The following is a 12,294-nucleotide window of genomic DNA, read 5'->3' on the forward strand; positions in this document are numbered from 1 at the left end:
GCCTCTCTTTTTTTTATTTTTAAATAAAACAATAGTTTAAATTGCAATAAGAGGAATGGGGTGTCACACACACAATATTAATTTATCATAAAAATTTGAACCTAAGATCATTAATCTGCATATTAAGTCCATTATCCACTCCACTTGGTTGGACCCATTAGCAAGCCTCACATTCTTTATCAAAACTAAACTGGGTCCACGGTTGGGTTCCCAGCGGCCTAAATAGTTTATTTATAATATGATTGCACATGATTTGGATGGGCACAGTTGCAATATTGCATTTGCAGCTTTGAAACGTGGTCAAATAAAACATCAGTTTCGTGGCATCGCCATTCAGCCACCACCTGTCCTCTGAGTTGGCGTTTCGTTTTGGGCCACCACCATTTACTCGACTGCGGACCACTGGTCCAAAAGCACAATTCCTTCTTGTATAGTTTGGGCATGTTTTTTCAACCAAACTCTTCCAATTTATTATTATTATTATTTTCCTTAAGTGTTTGTATACATGTCTTTTTTCAATACAAGTAATAGTCTTAAGCTATTCTAAATTAATCTAAATTACGAGGAATATAACTCGACTTTGAATGTAAAGCGACGAGCTCATTGTGCTGCACAACTAGCCTATAAAGACATTTTTTTCAGAACAAAGAAAAGGACACCTCTCCATTTTCCTAATAAGTGGAGGGGGGTTTGGCTATTAAAATTCTACTAATGAGGCTTACAAGCAATATGAAAATGCAAAAATCAGCATCACATGTGGTGATCAACCGACATGCCGCATTAACATAGTGAAACCCAGATTCTAAAAGCGTAAGAATCTTACATGCCAAATACCAACTCTCTCTAACCAATATTTAAAGAATTATAAATTAAATTATAACCCGCTTACTTATCAGTTTTGGTAATGAATGAGATTGATAGGGCAGGTGAGAGATCCAGAGAAAGCGAGTATGAAGCTATGATGGCTACTCGCGCGACTTGGTATTAGACCAGACTAAAGAGATCGCTTGTCTACGGCCCACTTGGAAAACAAGGGAAAGGGACCTCTCAATTGAGTCATTGATGCCGTGGCCAACGCCAAAGCACGTGTAAACTTCACCGCCAAGTTTCTTTTACTTTTTCATAATATTTTTTTTGTTTTTTTTTTTTTCCTGATGAAGTTTAGGTTTTAAAACTTAATTTCACTCGAGAATGAAATTGGGTTTTTCGAATGCTTGAGGGTGTAGCTTTCAAAGTGGTTTTTTTTTTATCTTCGTCTCAAACGTGATTCTCTCTAAATCATTTCAGCTATTCGAAGTATAATATTGGACATGCATTATGTAGTTGAGTATAAAGGATGCACGATTGTTTTGAAAGTTTATAAGTAGTTGGGCTACTCCCCCATTGCCAACTGGTTTTGAGGTGGAGAGGAATCTCCACTTCTTTCAATTTGTACTTAGGATGGTTGTGTGAGGAACCATCCCCATTCACTTAAGATGCATTACATACAAACAAAAAAGTATTAAAATTTCTTATATGAGATAACAAAACTAAGCAATGAAGAAAACAGCCAAACTATAAAGCATTAAGAAATGTAATTATTCCCTCTATATTTTACGCTATATATATTATATGTTTTATAATTTAACAATCTCATGACTTTCACTTTATATATTCCTAAAAAGAATTACTTGGAATCGAAGTTTTGGGAATCTTGTCCCTTTTAAGTTTTGGGCTCAAGTTTAATTGATTAATCAAGCAAAGGCTATGCATTCATGTGCTATTCACGTCTATGAAAGAAAAATGCAGGGTGGTTCGAACATGCATTTACAAGAAAAGGGATCAATTTAGGTTCAAGGAATGACTTTTCGCCTTTTTTATTTATTTTTTAAATACAAAAAAGTTTAGAGGGAGATTGGTTACTCTCATCACAAGCGTCAAGGCAAGTCCTATTTCTATTATTTTTGACTTGATTAATTATTATTATTATAAAAATAACCACAATATTCCAACTATTCACGATTGACCACAGAGTTTCCTTTTAGTATTTTTCAATGCATGACTAGAATATGGAGAAATGGCAAGCAATTATTAGTTATCAACTTGTTCTTATCATGGCGTTTGTAAAATGTGGTAGCATATGATATGCACCACATTGATCTCCCATGTGTGACAGGTAGCCATTTTCCTTAGTATCATTGCATTTGAAGGTGCCATTTATTAATTACTTTATCAAAGACGTGCCTAATAATGTGCTTTGATGTGCAATTCCTTTAATACCAATGTTTCTTTTGGTTGAGAATGTATTTGTAACTTAAATGGTTAAGAAACGTTTATATTTATGTACATATAGGAGAGAGAAGAACGTGGTATGAGGAATTTCCGGATTTTATTACTGATATTCTTTATGAGGATCATAATAACTCTTAATTTTTGTGAGACCAAGGAATAAAGGGGATGTGGGGGTGCTCTATTAGGGTGAGGGTCCTTCTGATCGCTTTGTACAAGGAATGTAAGTTACTTGGTTAGACCGATATCTGAAATGTTATATGTATTACAATTATGGTTGTACTAGTTATTTTTCCTCAATAATATATTTCATATCATGTTTTTATTAATATTTATAATTTTTAAATACTTGTTGATCAGATGCTCTAATACGTGCTATGTTTTAATTTTAGAAGAGTTATGCTTTAAATGTTAGACCCCAAATGAATTCAAAATCAAAGAAGAATTTCAAGCCCTTAATATACAAGTTTGGATCTTACCTAATATTATGACTAATTAATTTAAAGTGAATGAAAATTATCAAATGAACATGAGAGATCGCATATCAAAATCTTATAATTAGTCCGTTGCTACTCAAACGATCTAATGGCTATATTCATTTCACATCAAGCACCATATGTCAATCTCATTTGCAACTTGCAAGTTAGCATGACACAAAATCCCTCCGATTGAATTATTTGTACACTTTTTTTCTTTCTTCGTCCTTAGCTGACCAAGTTTTTTTCTTTCACACCTCTTTTTAAGCTACATGCTCCTTGCGATTAGTACCTCTCAAATTGAGAGCAATTTAAAAAAAAAAAAAAGAATCATAGATAGTGCATACTAATTTTTGAATGTGGTGTGAATGACTATGAACCTCTTTCAATGACTAGGTTCGATGAATCAAGTTTATTTATTTATTGTCTAAGTTTTTCTTATGGAAAACTTGCCACCGTGGTCAGATTTGGCAGCCAAACAAATTCAATGAAGCTACTGTTTTACTCATATTTTCTTATGAAGTGCTGGCCATACCCCATAGCTATATTTCTATATATTTTCATTTAATTCATCCATAAAAAAAATTGGCTGATAAAATTTTCGATGTTTGAAGTGCACTCAAACCTCAAAGGTCACACACTTTGTGAGTACATTTGGTTACAACAATAATATTTGTTTATTTTTTTTTTAAATAAAAAGGAAAAGAAAGTCCTAAACAAATCGTAAGATTCCGAGCAATATTATTTGCAGTTAAAGCAAACGATAAGAGAAAGTGATCTATTTTGTAGCATGTCAAGCATTCATTTTGCCCTAAATCAATGAGTTTGACCCGCAAATTAATATGAATATGCAATTAAGTACATTTTCTTCACATGTATTTATATATACATGTCAAAGTCACGATTTAAGAAATTTAAAGTGCGTTCTAGTTAATGGGAAACAAATGAGTTTTTTTATTCACCGCACTTCTCTTTAGTATATAGTATTATACATTTTGGTTTTTTTTTGCTGTTTCTTGTTGATAAATGAAAAGGAGAAGTACCCAATTTTGATTTGTATATCACTTCTTGGATGAGTTATAACTTAACACTATATATAGTAAGGGGCCACAAATTAGGTTTATTATATGCCTCCACCAAACCCAAGTGAATGTGTTTTAAAAGGAGCCGAAATTGTCAAACAAATCAAAACATGTGGGGACAATGATATAAAGAAAAGGCAGCATAAGTCCACAAAACTATAATAATACTTTTCCCCACTTGTCAAATTGTGAACTACAATTATGATTGTTTATACCCAAAATGAACAGTTAATGAGAACAAGACACGTGGAAGAAATCGAGCCTGGTCGGGGAAGCCTTCGGCACCCTGCCTACCGATCGCTCAATTAGGGCAACACCCCCTCCTGGGACACGTGGCATGCTCCCAAGCGACGTCCACAGTCCCACATCGAAATTATCAACAAAGTGCACACCTCCCAAGGCCTATAAAGGAGGTCCACTACCCCATAATAGAGGTAATCAAAACTTACGGCATACAAGCCTATTGATCTGTCAGTTGAACTTTCTAATCCTGAACTTATTTAAGCATTGGAGAGCCTTCGGCCGATATCACACTGGTGCCCTAGGTCTTACCGAGCGTTTGCTACTTTTGCAGATCGCTCTCTATACCGAGACCACGAGGATACCAAAGGTATAAAATTACTAAGTTGACTTTCAAAGTCAAAAAACCACTTTTTGGTGTCAATAATAATTATCACCCTAGTTAGTTAATTTGCGTATTATATGAGTACTAACGTATTTTTAAAAATTACTTCTGTCTTCCATACACTTCTCAAAGATACGAAAAAATATGCATTGTTTGAGTGCAAACGTATATATGTACACATATTATGCATCGTTCACATATTATATACGTACATATATATTTCCTTTGTTTTGAAGCATGTATTTTAAACGGTGTAGTGCATTTACGTGGTTCGTTTTTGTTTTGTTTTTCGGTCCGAATTACGTGGTTCGTATGTTTCGATTACGCAATAAAAAGCCAAAAGAAAAGATTAAAATAATGCCGTTGGGGCCAGAGATGACGTGTCAAAGACCCGGATAGTTCGGGATAAGTAAATGTACATTACACACAACACACACATTCTACACACACCTTCTTTCTTATACGCTTTTTTCATTTCTCACAAAAAACATAATATAAAATCCGAACCCAGACCCAAAAACCAAACCAAATACCAAACTCTCTCTCTCTCTCTCTCTCTCTCTCTCTCTCTCATCTCGCTCTCTTTATCTGTGACCAACAACAACACAAAACGCGAAAGCTTCGAATTTCAAATTGAAAAAGCTGAGTGGTCGCGACCTTTCTCCCTCTGCGTTTGCCACTTTCTTCTAATTCGTTCAAACTGTTGATTCGTACATAAACATACTCGCAATTCTCACTCTACGACGTCGTGTTGATCATCAACTCGGCGTGACAGATGGTGGGGGGTATAGCCATGGATTTCCCGGCAGACGAAACGGCGTCGTTCTCCTCGCCTCCAAGACTTCCCAGGAGGCTCAGACGGCGGCTGACCCTCATCGACTGTAAGAAGACTCCTAACACCGCCGAACAAATCGAAACCAAGCTCCGGCTCGCCGATCTTCGCCGACAGGTCTTTCTTTCTATCTCTCTTCTATTTTCGTTTTTTATTTTTCATTTCTTAATTTTCATTTTTTTTCTTTTTACCCGCATGAAAAGTTGTCTCCTTGATTTTGTTCTCTCTCTCTCTCTCTCTCTCTCTCCCTCCCTCTGTCTCTCTCTGTCTCTCTCTTTTCTTGAGTTTGTGATTTTCTGTTTGCTCACTGAGAAAATTTGATCATAGTTTGGTTGATCGAACGACTGAACTGACCCAAATAGTTCAGTCAAGAACTGTTTTTTCTTTGAATTCTTGTACCTGATGCTGTGAGTTGTGTAGTTCAATATTAAGGATCCATGACTTGTCATTAAATTTTCATACTTTTTTTTCTTGACTTGTGGCTCCGAATTTTGAGATAATATTCAAGTTGTTTTTTTGTCCCTATTGTTATCTTTTACAATCTATTTGATCGGAATTGAACTGAGAAAAAACCTAATTCTAAAATTTTATGGGTGAATTTGTCCGACTTTTTCTTCCCTCTAGACTTAAGTAGATCAAAAACACATTGGGCTGCAGTTTTTGTTTTAATTTTAATTTTCATAAATCGTTTATACCTTTATTTTAAAGTGTGTTGGCTTTTGCTGGTGTTAGGTGAGGTTGTTTGAAAACCTGGGTTTTCTTCCTTACCACACGGGTGTCTCTGTTTTCAAGTGTTGGAAAAATGCCCTGTCTTTTTCTTTTTCTTTTTATCTTGGCGAAGGATTAATAATGATACTTTCATCTCTGGTTTACTGATAATTTTCACTTTCTTCGCAAACAACGAGTTTTGTGGCCTCACTCTTTGTTGTGTCACTTGTATGTAGCTTTTAGCCTAAAATCTGACATTGCCAACTTTCATGAATTTGTTTGAGTACAGGAATACTATGAAAAGTTGTCAAGCAAGGCAAGAGCAAAGCCAAGAAGTCCCTCTCGATGTTCATCTCAAGAGGAAGACCTTGGTCAGCGCCTAGAAGCCAAGCTCCAAGCTGCTGAAAAGAAAAGGTAAAACTTGAATTTACATAGCTTAAGAATTTCATCCCCGCTATATTATGACTGGGACAAGATTAGACTATCCGTCAGTTGACCATGCATTCTCCAGTCTCCAGGACTTGATCAATTTTGTGTAATCTCTAGTATTCTGTTGCTTACTGTTGAACCAACAGGTTGAGCATTCTGGAAAGCGCTCAAATGCGCTTAGCTAAGTTGGATGAGTTGCGGCAAGCAGCTAAAAGTGGGGTGGAAATGCGTTTTGAGAAGGAACGTCAAAAGCTTGGCTCCAAAGTGGAATCACGTTTTCAACAGGCAGAGGCAAATAGAATGCTTATGCTCAAGGCTCATAGACAAAGAAGGGCCACACTGAAGGAGAGGTCATCTCAGTCATTATTGCGAAAGACAGCAAGGGAGAAGAAGTATAAAGAGCGTGTATGTGCTGCAATTAACCAAAAACGTGCAGCGGCTGAAAAAAAGCGATTGGGACTTCTGGAAGCAGAGAAGAAGAGGGCCTGTGCAAGGATGTTGCAAGTGCAAAGTGTGGCTAAGTCTGTTTCTCACCAGCGTGAGATTGAAAGTAGGGCAAAGAGAGATCAGTTAGAAGACCGGTTGCAAAGGGTATGCATTCCATTTGAGATTACATAAGCACCACTTATTTGTCAGATATCTGGTTGCCTTTACTGGTTGTTCCAGTGTTCCCTGATAATGTTTTTGATATTTAGGCAAAGAGACAAAGAGCAGAATATCTAAGGCAAAGAGGAAAGCTACAGAGTTCTTTTCAATTGAGTTGGAATAGGATGCACAAGCAGGCTGATCTCCTTTCCAGAAAGTTAGCTAGGTATGTATCCTTTGAAATATTGAGTTCAAAGATTTGTCTCTGCTTTCTGAAAGCGTCATTGGGTCCAAGTCAGTAGCCTTGTGGTTAATTTTCCCAGTAGATGTCTCATGACCCTGGCGAAGGCAAAGATGTTAGTCGTTGTTGTGGTTGGCAAATGTTTTTTATTGTAAAATATACCGGAGATTAGCGTGCTATATTTGGTGGTTGTGAAAATTAGATTAAATATCACATGTTTATATTCTGTTGAAAATTTTGTAGTTTGTGAATGCAGATAGAAGTGCTTTTATTCTTTTCTTGACCCTTGATTAATCTACAACTTTCAGTCTAAAACACTGTTGATTTTTAACAGGTGTTGGAGACGTTTCCTTAGGCTGAGGAGAACTACTTTTGCTTTGGCAAAAGATTATGATGCTTTGAAAATTAATGTAAAGAGTGTCAAGTCAATGCCATTTGAGCAGCTTGCAATTCTGATTGAATCAATTGATACCCTTCAGACGGTGAAGGGTCTACTTGACCGACTGGAGAGCCGGTTAAAAGTTTCCAGGGCTGTTGCCTCTATAAATTATCCATCCAGTTTTGATAACATAGATCACCTTCTCAAACGAGTTGCTTCCCCAAAGAGGAGGACTACACCACGGACATCTTTAAGAAGTAGAGAAGCGAAGAAAGTAGGTTCCATCAGGGACAAAGCTAGAACTTCTGTTAAATTATCAAGGTATCCGGTGAGAGTGGTTCTTTGTGCTTACATGATTCTGGGTCATCCAGATGCGGTTTTCAGTGGTAGAGGAGAGAGTGAAATTTCTCTGGCCAAATCTGCAGAAGATTTTGTTAGAGAGTTTGAGTTGTTACTGAAGGTTATATTGGAGGGTCCAATGCACAGTTCTGATGATGAGGCTGACTCCGCATTGCCCAAACATTTGACCTTCAGATCTCAGCTTGGAGCTTTTGATAAAGCATGGTGCTCCTACTTGAATTCCTTTGTGGTGTGGAAGGTTAAGGATGCTCAGTTGTTGGTGGAGGATTTGGTGAGAGCAGCGTGCCATTTAGAACTCTCTATGATTCAAACTTGCAAGATGACCCCGGAAGGAGAGACTGGTGATCTTACTCATGATATGAAGGCTATTCAGAAACAGGTACTATGCTAGCTCTATATTTTGGTACAGTACTTTTGTCCTGTGTCGATTTTTTTCTCTTTCTTTTCTTTAATAAAAAAAGGTACATTTATTGAAGACTAGGTTTGGTCCACCGTGAGTAAAGATCTCTTTAGTACTGTTCGATTTATGCGTAGGGGGGAATTGTTGTTCAACTTTTTTTCTTTCTGAAAATTTAGCAGTGTTTTCATTTTACTTATTGGCTGACATTTTGAATCTTCTCTTGGCATAGGTTACAGAAGACCAAAAGCTACTGAGGGAAAAAGTGCACCACCTAAGTGGCGATGCTGGGCTTGAGCGCATGAATTCTGCTTTATCTGAAACAAGGGTAAATTACTTTCAAGCAAAGGAAACTGGAAGCCCATCGGTGTTGCAGACCACACACATTATTTCTCCGAGCTCACCTAGTCAAAAACTTGGTCTTTCTGCTGCTAGCTCAGATAAGAAGCCAAGTCGTGTAGTTCGTTCCTTATTTAGGGAAGCTGATACCACTCATCATGAGGGAGCTATGTCCTCTGTTCCAAAACCCAATTTGGGTCTGCAGCTTGGATCTTCTTCCCAAAATTTGGTCACAGAGAATGAATTGATCGTGAATGAGTTTCTCCATGAGCAGAAGCAGGCTTTTGCTGATATCTTCAATGTTACTGGCAAAGATAAAAACAATGTCCAGGTCAGTGCATTTTCATATTAGTAATAGTATCGGTGGCTTTGTGAAAGATGTAGATCTTATTGCTTTGGATGTTGACAAATGATGAGTAATGCTGTTTTCATCTATTTATGCTATTGATGCACAAATATGAGTTCTTGACCAAACTAGAGATTTTGAAAAGAAAATTTAGTTTGTTGCTGTACACCTACTTACTGATGATGAATTAGAAATCTAATCACTCGTCTCTTTTGTTTATCTTATATTTTCCAGTCAAAAATAAGACAGACAATGGAGAAGGCTTTTTGGGATGGCATAATTGAATCTGTAAAACAGGAGGAGCCCAACTATGACAGGATTATTCAACTCATGAGGGAGGTGAGGGATGAAATCTGCGAGATGGCTCCACAGAGCTGGAAACAAGAGATTATTGAAGCTATTGATGTGGATATTCTGTCAGAGGTAGCAGCACCATCGATTGTCTTTGCCAACAGCAACTTAGCAAGCATGTCCAGAGTATTAACTTTCATTTCTTTTTTCTTAGGTGCTAAAATCTGGTAACCTGGACATTGATTACCTGGGAAGGATCCTAGAGTTTTCATTGGTCACTTTGCGAAGGCTCTCTGCTCCAGCAAATGATGATGAAATGATGGCCATACACCAGAGTTTAAGGAAAGAGCTGGATGAGATATGTCAAACCAAGGATGAGTCCAACTTCTCAAGTGTGACAGCAATGATCAAGGGTCTGCGTTTTATCCTAGAGCAGATTCAGGTATGTTTTCATGCCTTCTCTCTTTTCTAGTTTTTGTTGTACATCTGAAATTACTTATGTTTTTGTTCGTTTTCTGATAGAAACAAACCTTTACTGAAACCGAGGACAAGTTTCAGGAGGGTTAGTCGCAATGCCTTCTGGCATGATGATTCACATATTTTATTTAATCAAATTATTGGTGTCATATGTATTGTTTGTTTGTAATAGTAATTGTGGATTATTGCATGAGAATTGAAAATAGATTAGATCATTCAATTCTACAGTAAACATTTTGGTTGTTCATCTTTCAAATTACAAAATATAGTATTTTAAATATTTCCCATTATATTTATATAGACAACATGGTTCAGTGGATTTGATTTCCATACATAATGTAATTTGAAGTACCAAAGTTCTGCCAAATATCATGTAATGTTGGATTTTTGTGACAGGTGCTTAAACAGGAGATTAGCAAAGCACGTATAAGAATTATGGAACCTTTGTTAAAGGGGCCTACTGGTGTGCAATACCTTAGAAATGCTTTTGCCAATCACCATGGGTCTCCCTCTGATGCCAATAATTCTCTACCACTGACGGTGCAGTGGCTTTCATCTGTGTGGAATTGCAAAGATCAGGAGTGGCAAGAACATACAATCTCGTGCTCAACTTTGATGAGCAGTGGTGGCCCATCTCAGGGGTTTGTTCCTTCCACCGCCCTGAGAAGTGGTGGAAGCTTTCTGGTGAAACCAAATCAGGATTCTATTTCTACATCTGCTACAGATATCACAGGTTCGAGTGCTGGAATTACTTCGTAATTATTTCTTTCAAGAAGTTTGTAATTGCAATTTACAAACAAATTTTTTTTACATGTGTTTTGCTCGTATCAGGTAATCAACAACCAGAATGTAAGGGAGAGAGAGTTGATTTGTTGGTGAGGCTTGGTTTATTGAAGTTAGTGAGCGGTGTGTCTGGTCTGACAGAAGAGGCTTTGCCTGAGACTTTCAAGCTTAACCTGTCTAGGCTGAGGGCTGTTCAGGCTCAAATTCAGAAAATTATTGTTACTTCTGTAAGGTGAGTAACTTAAGAGTTCTCTCTCTCTCTCTCTCTCATGAAAATCTTGGAATTCCCTGTTGGGCAAAGTAAAAAACAATATAGAATAATTTTCAGAAAAACTGTTCTGCCAAGGTATCTGATGGTATCTTTCATGTTACTGAGAAATAATGGATGAAAGTATCACTACCGGAGTGACACTGTTCAGGGGTAGCTCTTCTGCCAATGATAACTGATGGTATCCTTGGATTTAGTGGATTGTGTGTGCATAAAAGTAATGTATCTAAATGATTCAAATTAATTTTTTTTTTTTTTTTTTTTTTTTTTTTTTTTTTTTTTTTTCTGGTTCTCCAAACATTGGTTGGCTTGACTATGTCACAGCTTTCTAATTCTTAGTAAATCATTCAAAATGCAGCATCCTTATTTGCCGGCAAACCCTGTTAAGTGAGAGGGTTATAACCAGCCCTGCAGACATGGAGAGCATAGTATCAAAGTGCATTGAGCGACTTTTGGGGGTCTTGGACAGTGTTGAAAATGCAGGTATGGAAGAAATTGTTGAATCAATTAGTGATTTTGCGAATGACAGCAAAGAAGTTGTGGACACTGAGAAGCTTCGGTCAAGGAAGGCAGTTATTGGCAGGATGCTAGCAAAGAGCTTGCAAGCAGGAGATCCTGTGTTTGAAAGGGTTTCCCGTGCTGTTTATATGGCTGCAAGAGGAGTGGTTCTTGGGGGTAGTGGACCAGTTGGAAGAAAATTAGCAGAAACAGCACTCCGGCAAGTTGGAGCTGCTGCACTGACTGACAGCGTAGTGGAAGCTGCTGAAGTTTTAGTGGTGGCAGCCACTATATCAGTTGGTGTTCATGGTCCCTGGTATATACATCTGACCGATAACATGTGATGAAGTGGGTTTGATAAAAATCACTTGGTCGTACAGAAGAAATAAAATACACATGTATATAGTAGTGTCTGTTGTGTGGAAAGGCAGTGTTAAAAGCTAGTTGTAGATGTAAGTAGATGTGCAGATGTAAGGTATGGATATTGATTCTTTCATGTAATAAAACAAGATGTAAATATGTTCTAGACTGAATTTAAGGTGCTCTGTTTATTCTGGTTCAGCATTACTTATATAGTATTTGGATAGGGTAGGATTCCTTTTATAGTATTTGGAAAGGGTTGTGTGATGATTGAATGAGTTGGACCAGAAAAAAAAAAAAAACAGTAAAATATCAAAAATCCGGGTAGGATTAAGTAAATATCTTGACTTCATATTTTTCAGTCAAGATGTCTCAGTAACTTTGGAGACAATTTTGACTACACCAACCAAAATCTCACATATCTTATATTGCTTCAATCTTGCATGTGACGTAGTTGCAATTAAAAAAGGAACCATTGCGTGATGCCCTCTGCTTCTTTGCAACAAAAGTTTGCATCTATTGATACCTCTCGTTACCAGATAGGGCTCCT

At 37.1% G+C, this 12,294-nt stretch overlaps 1 protein-coding gene across 1 annotated transcript; it reads left to right on the forward strand.

Annotated features, from left to right (window-relative positions):
* The first annotated feature begins 4,980 nt into the window (after positions 1 to 4,980).
* LOC110765643 (T-complex protein 11) lies at positions 4,981 to 11,945 on the forward strand. Its single transcript, XM_021968807.2, has 11 exons — positions 4,981 to 5,400; positions 6,281 to 6,405; positions 6,567 to 7,011; positions 7,116 to 7,231; positions 7,581 to 8,364; positions 8,615 to 9,052; positions 9,302 to 9,490; positions 9,573 to 9,800; positions 10,232 to 10,568; positions 10,667 to 10,850; positions 11,245 to 11,945. The coding sequence occupies exons 1-11, from the start codon at positions 5,227 to 5,229 to the stop codon at positions 11,726 to 11,728; spliced, it is 3,504 nt and encodes a 1,167-aa protein (XP_021824499.2). The 5' UTR covers positions 4,981 to 5,226; the 3' UTR covers positions 11,729 to 11,945.
* The last annotated feature ends 349 nt before the right edge of the window (positions 11,946 to 12,294 follow it).

Source organism: Prunus avium, chromosome 1 (genome assembly GCF_965620075.1).
Source record: "Prunus avium chromosome 1, drPruAviu1.hap1.1, whole genome shotgun sequence".
Classification (NCBI taxonomy): Eukaryota; Viridiplantae; Streptophyta; class Magnoliopsida; order Rosales; family Rosaceae; genus Prunus; species Prunus avium.